General features: G+C 45.9%; 1 protein-coding gene across 1 annotated transcript in view; it reads left to right on the top strand.

The window, feature by feature from the left end:
• CALCR (calcitonin receptor) overlaps positions 1-20,462 on the top strand; it is a 188,758-nt gene that overhangs the window by 131,298 nt on the left and 36,998 nt on the right. Inside the window, exons 5-7 of the mRNA XM_072154324.1 lie at positions 4,433-4,545; positions 14,073-14,164; positions 16,067-16,193. Coding sequence (XP_072010425.1) covers positions 4,433-4,545; positions 14,073-14,164; positions 16,067-16,193 — 332 coding nt within the window. The remainder of the gene's footprint in view (positions 1-4,432; positions 4,546-14,072; positions 14,165-16,066; positions 16,194-20,462) is intronic.

Here is a 20,462-nt window from a genome sequence, read left to right as displayed (position 1 = left end):
GGGTCACAGCGATGTCCTTCTAGATGTTGGGAGATTCAGCACAGAACTTGATCACACGCTGTATGCAAATGAGCTATAAGGAGTCACAGGGGCGGAGAAGAGTCACACTGAGAAGATGTCCCTTATGGAGTGACCTATATCAGTTGTGGCTGTGATGTGGTGCACACGGATGTCGGCTGCTATAACTCCGGGCAATGTTCTGTAATAACCAGGATCCAAATACAATTCATACAAATGATGTTCTCACCTTGTATTATTATAAAGAGAAGAGTCTGCAGACAGAATAACTTCATAGCGTCATAAGAGAGATTATTGCAGGTGTAATTCCAGCCCCCAAAATAAATTAAGTAGTAAACGCCACCATGTACACAGTGATGTCACAGTACAGGGATAATACACAGTGATGTCACAGTACAGGGATAATACACACAGTGATGTCACAGTACAGAGATAATACACACAGTGATGTCACAGTACAGGGATAATACACACAGTGATGTCACAGTACAGGGATAATACACACAGTGATGTCACAGTACAGGGAGAATACACACAGAGATGTCACAGTACAGGGATAATACACACAGGGATGTCACAGTACAGGGATAATACACACAGTGATGTCACAGTACAGGGATAATACACAGAGTGATGTCACAGTACAGGGATAATACACACAGTGATGTCACAGTACAGGGATAATACACAGTGATGTCACAGTACAGGGATAATACACAGTGATGTCACAGTACAGGGATAATACACACAGTGATGTCACAGTACAGGGATAATACACACAGTGATGTCACAGTACAGTGATAATACACACAGTGATGTCACAGTACAGGGATAATACACACAGTGATGTCACAGTACAGGGATAATACACACAGTGATGTCACAGTACAGGGATAATACACACAGTGATGTCACTAATCCGGTGTACTAGTCCTGTATGGAGCTCTGTACAGTAAGCTTCCACCATTGTGACTATAATTTGCTCCTTTTCTTTCCGGTTTAATCTCAGGTTTTATTCCTGGCGGTTTGTATCTTCTATTGCATCTAATAAAGCTGCTCACAGAAGTGTCAGTGATTATCCCGGTGACGGCTCCTCGAGCACAACCAGTCACAGACTTTCCCTCTAATTTCATTGCTTCTTCCATTTGAGGAACCAAATTGCTGCATGAGCTCAGGGTGATTGGGCGCCTGCACCCTGGGCTCGGTTATGAGATATTAGCGGGTGCTCCGCCGCCTGCGAGGAGATGCACAACCATCAATATGCTAATTATAGCCAGAGGTGAAGGGAAATGGTATTTTCGTGAGAATGATCTCTATGAAAAATGAGGCAGAGGACAAAACCTCTGATATAAAGCAGTAAAACTTCTGAACTGTTGGTTACTTTGATGTCTAGTAATATTCGGGAGCGCTGGCGTCACGCATGGCCAGACAGGAGATGTATGTAAATCCATTCACTACGGAACCAGCGTCCTCTATTTTACAGGCTCTGAGTGTCACAAGATGAGCTGCTTAGCAAGAGAAATGTTTTCACAGCAGTGTCATAAAGTGCTACTGTATCTTTTTACGTGCAGCCGCCCAGTGGTCATTTTGTGAATTGCAATCTTCATCCTGTGGCTGGGCCATAACCTTAATTCTAACTTTCTTTTTTTCCTGTGTACAGAGATGTGTGAGGGCTTGTTTTTTATGTAACAAATTGTCCTTCCTAGAGACAGTGTTTTATATTCCACACCGTGTACTGGGAAGCTGGAAAAATATTCCAAGTGTAGTGTAATGGAAGAGTTATTGCTACCATTTTGGGGTCTGTATGACCTTCTGATCACTTATTTTAGACCCACAGTGAGGAAATGCATTCTATTGCATATTGCATATCTATTGCATTCTACTAGATGCAGGGTATAGTAGGGAATCTTAGTCACAGTCGTGGAAGCCTCTGAGAGATCTCTGGATGTCATGTTATCTATTACATCCTGCTAGATCCAGGGTATAGTAGGGAATCTAGAATGATAGTCCTGGAAACCTTTGAGAGGCTCCTGGCTGTCATGTCATTTATGAAATCCTGCTAGATGCAGGGTATAGTAGGGAATCTAGAATCACAGTCCTGGAAGCCTCCGAGAGACCTATGGATTTCATGTTATCTATTACATCCTGCTAGATGCAGGGTATAGTAGGGAATCTAAATGACAGTCCTGGAAGCCTCGTAGAGGCTCCTGGCTGCCAAGTTATCTATTATATCCTGCTAGATGCAGAGTATAGTAGGGAACCTAGAATTACAGGCCTGAAAACATTTAAAAGACCTCTGGTTGTCATGTTATCTATTACATCCTGCTAGATGCAGGGTATAGTAGGGAATCTAGAATGACAGTCGTGGAAGCCTTTGAGAGGCTCCTGGATGTCATGTTATCTATTACCTCCTGCTAGATGCAGGGTATAGTAGGGAATCTACATGACAGTCCTGGAAGCCTCTGAGAGACCTCTGGCTGCCATGTTATCCATTACATCCTGCTAGATGCAGGGTATAGTAGGGAATCTAGAATTACAGTCCTGGAAGCCTCTGAGAGATCTCTGGATGTCATGTTATCTATTTCATCCTGCTGGATGCAGGGTATAGTAGGGAATCTTGAATGACAGTCCTGGAAGCCTTTGAGAGACCTCTGGATTTCATGTTATCTATTACATCCTGCTAGATGCAGGGTATAGTAGGGAATCTAGAATCTGGCAGTCCTGGAAGCCTTTGATGGGCTCCTGACTGTCATGACGATTGATTGCCATTCTCCATTGCATCCTCAAAGAGAAATTAAACAAATTTGCAGATCTTCTTCTTTTTTAAAAAAAAAAACCTTTAGTGTATAAAGCTGCTATTGTATTTAGTAAAATTAATTGCCATGGTAACAGACCCTTTGTAGTCTGAACCTGCAGTAATCTGGTTAGTAGTCTGTAACAAAGGTGATGCAGAACTCTGCATAGGAGCTGCGGACACAAAACGGTAAGTGATTTTTCATTCGTTTTGCTTCCAGAGTTGGCAGATTTGTAATGTTTAATGCTCGGTGTTCGGAGCCGTTGCTGTATTTGTCGTGTACAAAGTCCCGGTAATAACATTCATTTATAACGCAATTAGCCATAGACCGAAAATATCCCTGGCTATTAAAACGACATTTGTTGCAAATAGGATTTTTCATGACTATTAAAACTATGCAATGATTTATTACCCTCTATGAATAATGCGAAGGCGACGCACATAATATTTCGAGCCGTTTTGTTAAAGGGGTTGTACATGCAACGTCCCCTGCCAGGGCCTGACCTATTAGTTTGGGGGCATCTGGATTCTCCTGGTACCGGATTGACTGGCTGGAGTGCCAGATGGAACAGAGCTTGTCCACGCTGAGCAGGTGTCCGACAGGTGGGTTGCAAGAAGAGGAAGAAGCCGAGGGTGGGTGGAAAGACTTGGGGCACTCCTGATGTCTGTATGTGTGAGGATCCCCAGGTAGATGGTTGAGGCGAGGCCCTTGATGTTAGCAGCTTCCAGGGATCACACTGAGACAAAGGATGTGAAATGTCAACTCTCGGTTCCTTTATTCCAGAACACGAACACAGCAAAGGCAACTGACCAATGTAACAGTTCAACTGGTCCAGGTCCAAGGTAGCTGGTTGGATTGTATCCGGCAAAGGGTGGGGGCTCACAGTCTGGTTCCTGTAGCTTCAGGCTGGAGAGGTCCTCTGGTGGTGGGTCTCAGAGCTGCTGCAGGCTTTATCTTTATCATCCAACCAGGGACCTTCTTACAAGTCAATTCATGTTAATCAAATATTGCATATCATTGGACAAAACGTAAACCTTTCGTGACCAGGCAGGTGTTTTGCAGCCGCAATACCAGTCATGGTCTGTAGGTGGTAACAATACTAAGGAATAAATATATCATATTAAGGGTAAAAGGGCCTGTTCTTAAAGGCAACTTCCTATGGGAACTACACAGATTGCAGGATTAGCTGGTCACACTTCACCTACATCTTAAGGACATTCTTAAGGACATTAAAGAGCACCCTAGGAGAAGGGTGCCCTTTAAGTGTCTCTAGAAGTGTAGTGTCCTGGATCCAGGCGGAGCTGAAACATCCCTCATTTCACCTACTGGGTGTCTCGATTTATTATCTAAAGGACATTGGAAGCGCAAAAAGTTTGTAACGTATCCGTCCAGCGAGCCGTTACATACATGGCTGGAAATTCTGATCTTTGCTCCAAGCAACACCAGCTCTGTCATACTAAAGCTGCAATACCTCACACAACCTGTAGACAGGGGTGGTGCTGTTCTTGAAGCAATGCAGCCATGTTATTCTAGTCTTGTATAACTCCTTTAAATTGTACAAGTGCATTCTGGGAGATGATATTAGTGCCATTAATCTGAATACTTTAATAATTTTACAGAAAAAGCTTCAAAATATTGTGATGAGAAGGGGAACTGGTTCCAACATCCTGAAAGCAACAGGACCTGGTCCAACTACACCATGTGCATCAGCTTTACCCAGGAGAAGCTAAAGGTAAGGAGGTGGTACCAGCAGGTTGTAGGCCTCTGCTGTGTAGTGTAGATGGTTATCTATGGGGTCATTAATAAAGGGGTCCTCTGTGTGTCATTGTTATGCGAGTTTTAGAACTAATGGGGGTCCTATTCAGGAGGAACTATAGCCCCATGATTATAGGGGTTCTGTGTAGATCACCGCTATTTGGGGTTCTGTAGCACTCCATATTGATGGGTTCATTATCTGAGATTTTTCGGGATCAGCACCCGACTTATGGTAACTGGTGCCTGTCACTATTATGGGGAACTATAGCTGTCACTATTATGGGGAACTATAGCTGTCACTATTATGGGGAACTATAGCTTTCACTGTTATGGGGGACTGTGGCTGTCACTATAATGGGGGACTATAGCTGTCACTATTATGGGGGACTATAGCTGTCACTATTATGGGGAACTTTAGCTGTCACTATTATGGGGCACTATAGCTGTCACTATTATGCGGAACTATAGCTGTCACTATTATAGGGGACTATAGCTGTCACTATTATGGGGAACTATAGCTTTCACTGTTATGGGGGACTGTGGCTGTCACTATTATAGGGGACTATAGCTGTCACTATTATAGGGGACTATAGCTGTCACTATTATGGGGAACTATAGCTGTCACTATTATGGGGCACTATAGCTGTCAATATTATGGGGGACTATAACTGTCACTATTATGGGGGGCTATAGCTGTCACTGTTATGGGGGACTATAGCTGTCACTATTATGGGGGACTATAGCTGTCACTATTATGGGGCACTATAGCTGTCACTATTATGGGGAAATATAGCTGTCACTCATATGGGGGACTATAGCTGTCACTATTATGGGGGACTATAACTGTCACTATTATGGGGAACTATAGCTTTCACTGTTATGGGGGACTGTGGCTGTCACTATAATGGGGGACTATAGCTGTCACTATTATAGGGGACTATAGCTGTCACTATTATGGGGAACTATAGCTTTCACTGTTATGGGGGACTGTGGCTGTCACTATTATGGGGGACTATAACTGTCACTATTATGGGGAACTATAGCTGTCACTATTATAGGGGACTATAGCTGTCACTATTATGGGGGACTATAGCTGTCACTATTATAGGGGACTATAGCTGTCACTATTATGGGGCACTATAGCTGTCACTATTATGGGGGACTATAACTGTCACTATTATGGGGGGCTATAGTTGTCACTGTTATGGGGGACTATAGCTGTCACTATTATGGGGAACTATAGCTGTCACTATTATGGGGAACTATAGCTGTCACTATTATGGGGGACTATAACTGTCACTATTATGGGGGGCTATAGTTGTCACTGTTATGGGGGACTATAGTTGTCACTATTATGGGGGACTATAGCTGTCACTATTATGGGGCACTATAGCTGTCACTATTATGGGGAACTATAGCTGTCACTCATATGGGGGACTATAGCTGTCACTATTATGGGGGACTATAACTGTCACTATTATGGGGAACTATAGCTTTCACTGTTATGGGGGACTGTGGCTGTCACTATAATGGGGGACTATAGCTGTCACTATTATGGGGGGCTATAGCTGTCACTGTTATGGGGGACTATAGTTGTCACTGTTATGGGGGACTATAGTTGTCACTGTTATGGGGCACTATAGGTGTCACTATTATGGGGAACTATAGCTGTCACTAGTATGGGGGACTATAGCTGTCACTATTATGGGGAACTATAGCTGTCACTATTATGGGGGACTATAACTTTCACTGTTATGGGGGACTATAACTTTCACTGTTATGGGGGACTATAGCTGTCACTATTATGGGGGACTATAGCTGTCACTATTATGGGGGACTATAGCTGTCGCTATTATGGGGCACTATAGGTGTCACTATTATGGGGAACTATAGCTGTCACTATTATGGGGGACTATAACTTTCACTGTTATGGGGGACTATAACTTTCACTGTTATGGGGGACTATAGCTGTCACTATTATGGGGGACTATAGCTGTCACTATTATGGGGCACTATAGGTATCACTATTATGGGGGACTATAGCTGTCACTATTATGGGGGACTATAGCTGTCACTATTATGGGGGACTATAGCTGTTACTAGTATGGGGGACTATAGCTGTCACTATTATGGGGGACTATAGCTGTCACTATTATGGGGCACTATAGGTGTCACTAGTATGGGGGACTATAGCTGTCACTGTTAGGGGGAACTATAGCAGTCACTTTTATGGGGGACTATAGCTGTCACTATTATAGGGGACTATAGCTGTCACTATTATGGGGGACTATAGCTGTCACTATTATAGGGGACTATAGCTGTCACTATTATAGGGGACTATAGCTGTCACTATTATGGGGGACTATAGCTGTCACTATTATGGGGGACTATAGCTGTCACTATTATGGGGGACTATAGCAGTCACTTTTATGGGGGACTATAGCTGTCACTATTATAGGGGACTATAGCTGTCACTATTATGGGGGACTATAGCTGTCACTATTATGGGGGACTATAGCTGTCACTATTATGGGGGACTATAGCTGTCACTATTATAGGGGACTATAGCTGTCACTATTATGGGGGACTATAGCTGTCACTATTATGGGGCACTATAGCTGTCACTATTATGGGGAACTATAGCTTTCACTGTTATGGGGGACTGTGGCTGTCACTATAATGGGGGACTATAGCTGTCACTATTATGGGGGGCTATAGCTGTCACTTATATGGGGCACTATAGCTGTCACTATTATGGGGCACTATAGCTGTCACTATTATGGGGCACTATAGCTGTCACTATAATGGGGGGACTATAGCTGTCACTGTTATGGGGGACTATAGCTGTCACTATTATGGGGGACTAAAGCTGTCTCTAGTATGGGGGACTATAGCTGTCACTATTATGGGGGACTATAGCTGTCACTAGTATGGGGGACTATAGCTGTCACTATTATAGGGGACTATAGCTGTCACTGTTATGGGGGACTATAGCTGTCACTATTATGGGGGACTATAGCTGTCACTATTATGGGGGACTATAGCTGTCACTATTATGGGGAACTATAGCTGTCACTATTATGGGGGACTATAGCTATCACTATTATGGGGGACTAAAGCTGTCACTATTATGGGGCACTATAGCTGTCACTGTTATGGGGCACTATAGCTGTCACTGTTATGGGGAACTATAGCTGCCACTGTTATGGGGGACTATAGCTGTCACTATTATAGGGGACTATAGCTGTCACTATTATGGGGGGCTATAGCTGTCATTATTATGGGGGACTATAGCTGTCACTATTATAGGGGACTATAGCTGTCACTGTTATGGGGGGCTATAGCTGTCACTATTATGGGGCTTTATAGCTGTCACTGTTATGGGGGGCTATAGCTGTCACTGTTATGGGGGGCTATAGCTGTCACTATTATGGGGGACTATAGCTGTCACTATTATGGGGCACTATAGCTGTCACTATTATGGGGCACTATAGCTGTCATTATTATGGGGCACTATAGCTGTCACTATTATGGGGCACTATAGCTGTCACTATAATGGGGGGACTATAGCTTTCACTATTATGGGGGACTATAGCTGTCACTATTATGGAGAACTATAGCTGTCACTATTATGGGGCACAATAGCTGTCACTATTATGGGGGACTATAGCTGTCACTATTATGGGGGACTATAGCTGTCACTATTATGGAGAACTATAGCTGTCACTATTATGGGGCACTATAGCTGTCACTATTATGGGGCACTATAGCTGTCACTATAATGGGGGGACTATAGCTTTCACTATTTTGGGGGACTATAGCTGTCACTATTATGGAGAACTATAGCTGTCACTATTATGGGGCACTATAGCTGTCACTATTATGGGGGACTATAGCTGTCACTATTATGGGGGACTATAGCTGTCACTATTATGGGGGACTATAGCTGTCACTATTATGGGGGACTATAGCTGTCACTGTTATGGGGGACTATAGCTGTCACTATTATGGGGGACTATAGCTGTCACTATTATGGGGGACTATAGCTGTCACTATTATGGAGAGCTATAGCTGTCACTATTATGGGGCACTATAGCTGTCACTATTATGGGGCACTATAACTGTCACTATTATGGGGCACTATAGCTGTCACTATTATGGGGGACTATAGCTGTCACTATTATGGGGCACTATAGCTGTCACTATTATGGGGGACTATAGCTGTCACTATTATGGGGGACTATAGCTGTCACTATTATGGGGGACTATAGCTGTCACTATTATGGGGGACTATAGCTGTCACTATTATGGAGAACTATAGCTGTCACTATTATGGGGCACTATAACTGTCACTATTATGGGGGACTATAGCTGTCACTATTATGGGGGACTATAGCTGTCACTGTTATGGGGGACTATAGCTGTCACTATTATGGTGGACTATAGCTGTCACTATTATGGGGGACTATAGCTGTCACTATAATGGGGGACTATAGCTTTCACTATTATGGGGGACTATAGCTGTCACTATTATGGGGGACAATAGCTGTCACTATTATGGGGGACAATAGCTGTAAACTATTATGGGGGACTATAGTTGTCACTGTTATGGGGCACTATAGCTGTCACTATTATGGGGCACTATAGCTGTCACTATTATGGGGCACTATAGCTGTCACTGTTATGGGGGACTATAGCTGTCACTATTATATGGGACTATAGCTGTCACTAGTATGGGGGACTATAGTTGTCACTGTTATGGGGAATTGTGGCTGTCACTATTATGGATACTATGGTTGTCACTGTTATGGGGGGGCTATAGCTGTCACTATTATAGGGGACTATAGCTGTCACTATTATGGGGCACTATAGCTGTCACTAGTATGGGGGACTATAGTTGTCACTGTTATGGGGGATTGTGGCTGTCACTATTATGGATACTATGGTTGTCACTGTTATGGGGGGGCTATAGCTGTCACTATTATAGGGGACTATAGCTGTCACTATTATAGGGGACTATAGCTGTCACTATTATGGGGCACTATAGCTGTCACTAGTATGGGGGACTATAGTTGTCACTGTTATGGGGGATTGTGGCTGTCACTATTATGGAGACTATGGTTGTCACTGTTATGGGGGGGCTAGCGCTCTTACTCATGGGGCTGTCTCCCTATTTGAGCCTCTGCCTCCCATTGTTACAGGGTACAGACTGATCCCAGTATTTATCCGGTCATTATCGGGACACCATAAATATTGGGACACTCAGGTTTAAAGGGAAACCTGTGTAAGTCTATTTCATTCCAGTAGGTGACCCCCTTGTGACCCCCCACCTTTAGTTTGGTCTTTATTACCGGTATCCCATCGATTGTACCCAGAAAGCTAAACACAAGCTGCAGCCCCTGCGGCGCCTCTTGTGTGGTCTCCTATTGATATCCCGCCATGCTGTTGAATGTTATGATTACTGCGGCCCCCACCTCTATGATCTCTAAACATCCCCCCCCCCTTCTAGCCGAAAACGATCCCGAAATCTGCCGCCCCAGACCTCCAGCTACTCTCCTCCAATCACAGTCGCCTTGGGGTCCATCCTCAGGTTTTTTGTGTTTTCCAGCAGTTCTGATGTCGTCTCCTCTTCTAATATCTTGTATTTTTTTCCGGAGCTTCTGGAAGAGTCTTAGTTTTAGGATTTGTATCTCCTTGTATTCTGGAGGCGCCAGATATTCCTTCTTATTGACTTTCCCTCTTCAAACACCACGGATTTCCTTCTTCTTCTTTGCTTTGGAGCAGTTGTTTTACATGATCAACACTTGTCTAATACCTCAGCTTTGCATTAAGTCCTATAGCCCCACACCCAGCTTTCCCCAGCCCCTGAATAGCAAATCTGTCTGATTATGGGGTGGAGGAATAAGAAAGCTGAGTGACATCTTAAATCAAGTGGGAAGAAACAATTATTAATGGTCAGGTCCTGCTTTGTGGCAGGTGACTGCGCCCCTGATACTGCCCACACCTTCCTGTAGTTGTTGCTGCCTGAGGCGAGAGGCTCAACCGGCCTCATGGCTGGTGCACCCTTGTCTGAGGGACGCCCTTGAAAGCGCCATTCGTTTTGTAGTGGCTGAATCGAGTTCCTGCAGCTCAGCTGATATGCACTACACTGGTCTCACCACTACACTGAGAACGGCGCTGTGTTTCCTCCTCTGTTCTCTGCCTAATATCAGCTGATCTGAGGGGGTCCTGGGTGCAGACTAAATCAATATCACATTAAGAACCTGTTCTACAAATATGTCATCTAAAAATATACATGTTATTTCACACAGAAAAGTTCTTTAATGCAGTAAGTTGTCATTTTGATTAATCCCTTTATTCTAGTTTGGGGAGACCCAAGAGTTAAAGGGGTTGTCCACTTTCAGTAAATTTAATCATGTGGTTTGGATAATGAAAATTTATAAAATTTTACAATATACTTTGTGTATCAATTCCTCAGTGTTTTCTAGATCTCTGCTTGCTGTCATTTTATAGGAAGCCTCATTTTATACTTTCTTTGGATAAACACTGGTCCCTGGTCATGTGATGTCACACAGGTGCACGGCTTGTTATGTCCCCGGTCATGTGATGTCACACAGGTGCACAGCTTTTTACGTCCCCAGTCATGTGATGTCACACAGGTGCACGGCTCATTATATACCTGGTCAAGTGATGTCACACAGGTGCACGGCTCTTTATATCCCTGGTCATGTGATGTCACACAGGTGCACGGCTCGTTATATCCCTGATCATGTGATGTCACACAGATGCATGGCTCATTATATGCCTAGTCATGTGATGTCACATAGGTGCATGTGGACCAGGGAAATAAAGAGCCCTGCACCTGTGTAACATCACATTACCAGGTATAAACGATCCATGCACCTGTGTGACATCACATGACCAGGGATGTAACGATCCATGCACCTGTGTGACATCACATGACCAGGGATGTAACGATCCATGCACCTGTGTGACATCACATGATCAGGGGTATAAAGATCCATGCACCTGTGTGACATCACATGCACATGGACATATTCACATCCACAAGAGGTAAACGGTTGAATTACAGCAAGCAGAGATCTAGAAAAGGAATTGATTTATAAAGTGTGTTAGAAAAATTGCAGAACTGTTCATTACAAACAAAATCAATTATTTGCTGAATGTGGAAAACTCCTTTAAATATGAATAAATACAAAAGTAACAATAAAAGCAAAAATGTTCGGAAAAATCATCTTTTTTTTTCGGGGTGATTGCATGGCATAAAATAATTGAAAATAAAATACAATGGAATAATCATTTCTCCTCCAGTAATATACATGGAGTCTTCCATCTGTAGGACAGCAGACACAGCGCTGCATAATGACCCAGAACATTCACAGGATCCATTTAGCACCTGCTGATGTGAGGCTCCCGACACATTGTAACGCACTGAGGATGCGATGGATACGAGCAGTGAACTAATGTACATATATATTACCCGCTAATTAGATACATTGCATCTATTAGAGCTCGGCATGTAGAGGCGAGGACGGGGACGCGAGTGATGTCATACTCCCCCATCTCTTATATACAGAATAAGGCCGAGAGCCTCCAGCGCTGTCTGTGCCTCAACCTCAAGTAAATATTTAGGGGAGCTCACATTTTCTCACTTGCTGCAGCTCCATGTCCCCCTCCTTCTCACTTGTCTGCAGCTCCATGACCCCCTCCTTCTCACTTGTCTGCACCTCCATGTCCCCCTCCTTCTTACTTGTCTGCACCTCCATGTCCCCCTCCTTCTCACTTGTCTACACTTCCATGTTCCCTCCTTCTCACTTATCTGCAGTTCCATGTCCCCCTCCTTCTCACTTGTCTGCAGCTCCATGACCCCCTCCTTCTCACTTGTCTGCACCTCCATGTCCCCCTCCTTCTTACTTGTCTGCACCTCCATGTCCCCCTCCTTCTCACTTGTCTACACTTCCATGTTCCCTCCTTCTCACTTATCTGCAGTTCCATGTCCCCCTCCTTCTCACTTGTCTGTACCTCCATGCCCCCCTCCTTCTCACTTATCTGCACCTCCATGTCCCCCTCCTTCTCACTTGTCTGCACCTCCATGTCCCCCTCCTTCTCACTTGTCTGCACCTCCATGTCCCCCTCCTTCTCACTTGTCTGCACCTCCATGTTCCCTCCTTCTCACTTGTCTGCACCTCCATGTCCCCCTCCTTCTCACTTATCTGCAGCTCCATGTCCCCCTCCTTCTCACTTGCTGCTCATCCATGTTCTCTCCTTCTCATTTGCTGCCCCTTCATGTTCCCTCCTTCTCACTTATCTGCACCTCCATGTCCCCCTCCTTCTACCCTTGTCTGCACCTCCATGCCCCCCTCCTTCTCACTTGTCTGCACTTCCATGTCCTCCTCCTCCTCACTAACTTCACCTCCGTTTCCTCCTCTTTCTCACTTGCTGCATGTTCCCCCCTTCCCACTTGCTGCACCTTCATGTCCCCCTCCTTCTCACTTTCTGCACCTCTATGTTCCCCTCCTTCTCACTTGTCTGCACCTCCATGACCCCCTCCTTCTCACTTGTCTGCACCTCCATGTCCCCCTTCTTCTCACTTGTCTGCACCTCCATGTCCCCCTCCTTCTCACTTGTCTGCACCTCCATGACCCCCTCTTTCCCACTTGTCTGCACCTCCATGTCCCCCTCCTTCTCACTTGTCTGCACCTCCATGACCCCCTCCTTCCCACTTGTCTGCACTTCCATGTCCCCCTCCTTCTCACTTGTCTGCACCTCCATGTTCCCTCCTTCCCACTTGTCTGCACCTCCATGTCCCCCTCCCCCTCACTAACTTCACCTCCGTTTCCTCCTCTTTCTCACTTGCTGCATGTTCCCCCCTTCTCACTTGCTGCACCTCCATGTCGCCCTCCTTCCCACTTGCTGCACCTTCATGCCCCCCTCCTTCTCACTTTCTGCACCTCTATGTTCCCCTCCTTCTCACTTGTCTGCACCTCCATGACCCCCTCCTTCTCACTTGTCTGCACCTCCATGTCCCCCTCCTTCTCACTTGTCTGCACCTCCATGTCCCCCTCCTTCTCACTTGTCTGCACCTCCATGACCCCCTCCTTCTCACTTGTCTGCACCTCCATGTCCCCCTCCTTCTCACTTGTCTGTACCTCCATGTTCCCTCCTTCTCACTTGTCTGTACCTCCATGTTCCCTCCTTCTCACTTGTCTGCAACTCCATGTCCCCCTCCTTCTCGCCTGTCTGCACCTCCATATCCCCCTGCTTCTCGCCTGTCTGCACCTCCATATCCCCCTCCTTCTCACTTGCTGCACCTCCATATCCTCCTCCTTCTCCATGGTTGAACTGCACATGTGCTGACATCTGGAGTACTTATAGGACTATGAAGCCACTATTAGGGACACTAAGCCACCATTCTATAGCCCCTGACAAGTTCCCTTTAAGGATAACATTAAATTACATATCTCTCTCTCCTTCTCCTCCTAGAACGCCTACATCCTATACTACATGGCCATAGTAGGACACGCCTTGTCCATCGTCTCATTGTTGATTTCCCTTGGAATTTTCTTCTATTTCAAGTAAGTGCCACCTGCTTGTGTCATTCCGACTCTAATTGTTTGCGACTGAATTCCTGAGCTTAATATTAATGGAAAAAGTGAGGGGCGGAATACTGATGTACGAGCGCAAATCACATCTGCTCGGCAGGTAATGGAATTCACTTGTTGTGTCTTTATCAAGTGCGAGACACAAAACACATAAGTAATTTTATAAATCGAGGATGGAACGAAAAAAAATTAGTTTGGAGACTTAAAGGGAATGTCTCATTTCTGTCATTTCTCTTCCGTGCGTCAGAGTCTGTAGACGAAGCGTTAAATGTGTTTGTTCTGTTTGTAAATTTTGATGTTAATCATTTTTTTTTTTTAATTTGGAAAAATTTCCCTGCGGAGCAGCCATATTGGGGACACTGAGTCCCTTCCTGTATTGTCTGTGTGAGAACAACAGCAGAGGGAGGTGCCTCATATTAGCTACAAAGACATTGGGGCTCATTTACTAAGGGTCCGCGGACCGCGATTCCGTCCGGTTTCCCGAATATTTCCATTTTGCACCGAATTGTTTTTTGGCGCACGCGATCGGATTGTGCCGCAATTGCGCCGTCTTTCACTCGACAGAAATCGGGGAGTGTGGCTGTTGGACAACCTGACGGATTCGGACAAACTGCAGAATTTAAAAACGGAATTGTGTCGCAAGATCAGAACTCACATGCACCGGCAAGAAGAAGGTGAACTCCGGCGGACATCAGCGCAGAAGCGACACATGCAGGAAATTGGACGCACGACCTTAGTGAATCGTGGCAGACCGGAATCCTCGTCGGGCAACGCACCGCGGGATCGTGACAGGTAAGTAAATCTGCCCCATTGAGTTGGTTAACTGAAAATAGAATAGCAGATTATTAACATTTTAGGAAAAATTTGATATAACCCCTCCCCCAAGATCAGGTAATGACCAAAAAGTTACATACAGAGCTGTAGATATGTCTATAGTGTACAGTGCTAATATCCAGCCTTATCAAGGTTTTAATGAGTATTTGACTCATCCATCCTCTACTAATTGTGAAGTGGCTCTGCTCATTCTGTCCTAGCGTATAGAGCAAAGCTGACAATCCAATAGATGGACTTTACTGCTCAAGATTCTCAATGTACATAGGTACAAAAAGACTCTCATGATGATTATAGTCTTTAAATCCCATTTCCTCTCTGTTGTTCACAATGGATTTGGTGGATTTGCTAGTCTGTAGGTTGTTTCTGGTGAAGCCTGAATGGACACAGGCAAAAGCATTGATGCAATAAGGTACATTGGCTTGATCAGATGGAGTAAAACTGATTGGTTGCGTTGCAGGACGTGACAGGCTGGATGACAGAGGATGTAGAGGAACAGTAGTGAGTGTTTTGATGGAAGCTGAGCTGTGCAGATGCAGTGGTAATGCTCAACTGTGGTCATGAGATATAGTTCAGCTGGAACCTCTTGATGTTGGAGAGACAGGCTGTAAAGAGTTGTTGAACAGTGGTTTGCCACTGTTTGCTGTAGAGGCAATGGTAGAACAGAGTTGTACTTACAGTATAGCTGTTGGACTTGCAATATACAGTAGATGAGATACAGCTAGGAAGCTAAACTGCAGGGTTAGAGTTAGGGGGATGGAGAGAAGACCATCTATATTATCATTCAATATACCGGAATCTGTGTGGAGGTAGAACAACCCAACAGGTGAAGACATTACTGAGCGCTGGGTTGTTGATGTGAGAGGAGAAGCAGCTCACGATGCTGGATCGGGGGAAGGTGAGTAACATATGTCCTGTGCACATCTACTTTTGAGGGATTTGTGCACATAATTCTCCTTGCACATCTGTGTCTCCTACTTGTGTACATAAGACTCCACTTCTTACATTGCTTTAATTAAATGTGGCTTATATTCTGCATTCTAGGAGCCTCAGCTGCCAGAGGATTACGCTGCATAAAAATTTATTTTTCTCCTACGTCCTGAATTCTCTGTTCACAATCGTTCATCTCACCGCTGTGGTACCGGATCAAGACCTGGTGAGGAGGGGACCTGTAAGTACATGCATCTCCTATACAGTCACTTACCTGCATCTGTACAACACAACTGCTAATTAGTCACTAATTATAATAACAATCTTTATTTATACAGCGGAATACTGAAAGCTTCATTGTACTGTACAACAGCATGGGCAACACATAGAAAGAATCCACAAAAAAAGTTTCACTATTCTGCTGCTGGTACAGTCACTGTGTACATACATGACATTACTTATCCTGTACTGATCCTGAGTTACATCCTGTATTATACTCCAGAGCTGCACTCACTATTCTGCTGCTGGTGCAGTCACTGTGTACATACATGACATTACTTATCCTGTACTGATCCTGAGTTACATCCTGTAAATCTTTTATTTTATATAAAAGTGAAAAACATAACAATAATAAACATAAATAAAGCCATAACTTCTGGCAAAAGAATTACAAAAGAACAAATATAAACGAAAATAAACTTACAAAACCTCCTGGCCCAGCCACACACACTCAGCATGAAAACAAACAAAACCTTCACCCAGTCCCACCACCTAAATTTTTTTTTTTTTTTTTTTTTATATCAAAATACACAGCAAAATACACATAAATAAATAAACAAAAAAATAAACACAGAAATAACAATGAATATAACGGAAATAACATTAATAACAATAAATAACATAAAATATAACTAACTAAATCCCACGCCCATCACCCTCCCCCCCCAGACACTGGTCTAACGTCCAAAGTCCGCGCTATATAGTCCAGACCAGTGCCCAGGATCGTATAGTCCAAGTCCCGTCCACCCCCCTCCCAACCTAACACCCTAACACCAACACCCCAAAACCAACCAACCTATATACACACAAGAACTATAACTACATATAACTATATCACACTGTACACAAGATACAAACACATTAAACATATCAACATATATCAAAACCACATAAAGCCCAGGTTCGGCGCCTGCAAGCCCCTACATCACTATAACCTCAGATACAAAACAAAAATCTACAGTGTCAGCTTCAGCCCAACACCAGGAGAGGAGATGACAGACTAAGGGACACTAAAGGAGAACCCCCTCCAAAGGAGAGAGGCCCTCCCCGTGCCCAGCCCCTCATACTCCAGAGAGCGCACCTTCACCAGGTCACCCAGAATGTTCCTAACCACCTCATCCACCGGGAGGATTTTACGCTGCGTCGAAACTAAGCACCGTGCGTTCCACGTGTGGTACCTGACCACTAGACTAACTAGGAATAAAGTGCAGCGGTCCCGGCCACCCAGGCCTCTGAATGCTCCATAGGCCCACTCCGCATAGGAGAGACCAGCCAACCCGGACCAATGGATGGAAGCGCCCACCCGGTTGTACACCTCTGTGTTAAAGGGGCACTGAAGCAGGAAGTGGTCCATGCTCTCCAGCAGGCCACCGCACTCCTCCCGGGGACAACCCCTTTCCTCAGAGCTCCTACACTTCAGATTGTCCCTCACACACAGCTTTCCATGGAAGCAGCGCCAAGTCAAGTCCCAAAACTTCAAGGGGATCCTGATGGAATTCAATAAACTCAAACCCACCCCAAGATCCCGACTTGGGCAATCCCTGAGGGCCAGAGGCTTCTGGAAACGGGCAAACAGAACCCTTTTGTCAAGGGTTTTCCTCGACATGGTCCTGATCTCCCACATTCCCAGACCCCACCGGCGAATCACCTTCAGAACCGGGGTAGCGTAAGCCGGAAGATGCCCATGCGGTGTGCGGAGATCCTTCACTTGTCCTCCTGTCTCCCATTCCTGGAAGAAAGGCCGAAACCATCCCCTGCAGGAGTATACCCACGGAGGAGCCCTCTCTTTCCAGAGGTTTGCTACATTGATTTTAAGAAAGGTATTCACTAGGAACACCACAGGGTTGACCATACACAACCCTCCTTGTCTCCTCGTGCGGTAAGTAACCTCCCTCTTGATTAGGTTCAGCCTATTCCCCCATAACAGCTGGAAGAACAGACTGTAAACCCGAGTCCAGAGGGGTTCTGGCAACATGCACACACTGCCCAGGTAAATCAGCAATGGGAGCAGGTAAGTTTTGATCAGATTAACCCTTTCTCTGAGGGTCAAAGACCAACCCTTCCACTGGTCCACCCTCTGAGCGGCGATCTTAAGCCTGCCGTCCCAGTTTTGCATGGGGTAATCCCCCTGGCCAAATTCGATGCCGAGAACTTTGGCAGAGTCTTGGGGCCCTGGAAGAGTGTCCGGGAGATCAAAGCCTGGACCTCCCTCTCCCAGCCAGAGACTCTCACACTTATCCCGGTTGATCTTGGACCCAGAAGCCTCTGAGTAGCGGTAGACCTCTGACATCACCCATTGCGCCTCCCCTCTCGAGGACACAAAAACAGTGACGTCATCAGCATACGCTACCACCCTTAGAGTGGCTTCCGGTGCTGCCCGGTCCATCCCGACTCCCACCAACGGCCCACGATCAACCCTCCTAAGGAATGGGTCAATCGCGAACACGTACAGTAGTGGGCTCAGAGGACAACCCTGGCGAACACCAGACCCAACCTCAAAAGAGCGGCCAATCCAACCGTTCACAAGCGGGAAACTCTCTGCCCCTGCGTACAAAACTTTCAGCCAATTGACAAACTCCCCCGGCAGGCCATACCTCAGAAGGACAGACCAGAGGTACTCGTGGTTAACCCGATCAAACGCTTTTGCCTGATCCAAGGACAGCAAGTACCCCTTCCAGTTACCAGCCCTGCCCTGTTCCACTGCCTCCCGGACACAAAGCACAGCACTAAATGTACTGCGGCCTGGAACAGAGCAGTGCTGGGTCCCCGAAAGGAGCCGGGGTGCAAACTGCACCAGCCGATTAAACAGCACCTTTGCCAAAACCTTTCTGTCCGTATTGAGAAGCGCTATGGGACGCCAGTTCTCAATACGAGATCGGTCCTTACCCTTTGACAGGATGATCAGGGCAGACCTCCTCATTGACTTCGGCAGAGCGCCCGAGGAAAGACACTCATTGAATACCTCAGTCAAGAGGGGAACCAAGGCGTCCTTAAAGGTCTTATAAAACTCAGATGTTAAGCCATCCGGACCCGGCGATTTCTTGAGGGCGAGCCCTTCAATCGCCCGGCTGACTTCCTCTTCCCTAATCATCTCTGTCAAAACATCAAGAGAGGGGTCTACTCCTGGCTCAGGGACAGTTTCAGCCAGGAAAGCCGACATCACATCCCGATCTAGATCCTTCCTGCCCAAGAGGTGCGAGTAGAAGGATCTGACGACCTCCAGAATCCCTGATCTGGACCTTTTCAGGGATCCCGTACTGTCAACCAGTCCTGTGACAACTTTACCATTCACTGACATCTTGCAGTTTCTGTAAGGGTCGGGCGAGCGGTATTTCCCGTAATCCCTCTCAAAAACCAAAGATGCGTGTCTATCGTACTGACACCTCTTCAGCAAGGATTTCACTCTGGAGATGTCCTCACGACTACCTCCAGTCGAGACGAGATGCTCGAGTTTCCTCCTCAGGCCCTGATACAGGCGGTACCTGTCCAGGCTCCTGAGGCTCGAGAGCTGGCGGAAGAATCTCGCCACCCTTTTCTTGAGCATCTCCCACCACTCTGACTTACTGCTACAAAGGCCCAGCAATGGTACCTGGCTCTGAAGAAAGTCCTCAAAGGATTGTCTTATCTCTGCTTCTTCCAGGAGAGACGAATTGAGCTTCCAGTAGCCTCTTCCCATCCGGGGGGTCTCTGTAACATTCAGAGAAAACAAAATTAGACAGTGGTCGGAGAACTCCACCTCAACAACGGACACTGCTGAAGAGATGGCTTCCTCCTTTAAATAAAACCTGTCTATTCTAGACCTGCAGCTACCCCTATAATAGGTGAACCCCGCGTGGCCTGGGGTGTGCCGGATGTGGACATCCACCAGGCGAGCCTCACTAGCTATGCTATTAAGAGCGACGCTATCATAAGTCAGCTTGTCTCTGGAACCTCCCCTATCCTGGGACCTCGTGACAGCATTGAAGTCCCCTCCAAAGACCACCTGCCGACTTGTAAAAAGGTAGGGCTTGATCCTCATAAAGAGACACTTCCTGTCCCACTTGGACTGGGGACCATAGATGTTAATTAGGCGAAGTTCTTGTCCCTTCATGAGGACATCCATGATCAGGCACCTCCCCATTTCTAACTCAATAACTCGTCGGCATTCTACCGGTGCGGTAAAAAGGACCGCCACTCCGCTATACGGCTCGGCCGCAAGAGACCAATAGGAAGGCCCGTGTCTCCATTCCCT

Source organism: Engystomops pustulosus, chromosome 5 (assembly GCF_040894005.1).
Source record: "Engystomops pustulosus chromosome 5, aEngPut4.maternal, whole genome shotgun sequence".
Lineage (NCBI taxonomy): Eukaryota > Metazoa > Chordata > Amphibia > Anura > Leptodactylidae > Engystomops > Engystomops pustulosus.
Note: the sequence above shows the minus strand (reverse complement) of the source record. Positions and strands in the feature narration are given on the sequence as shown.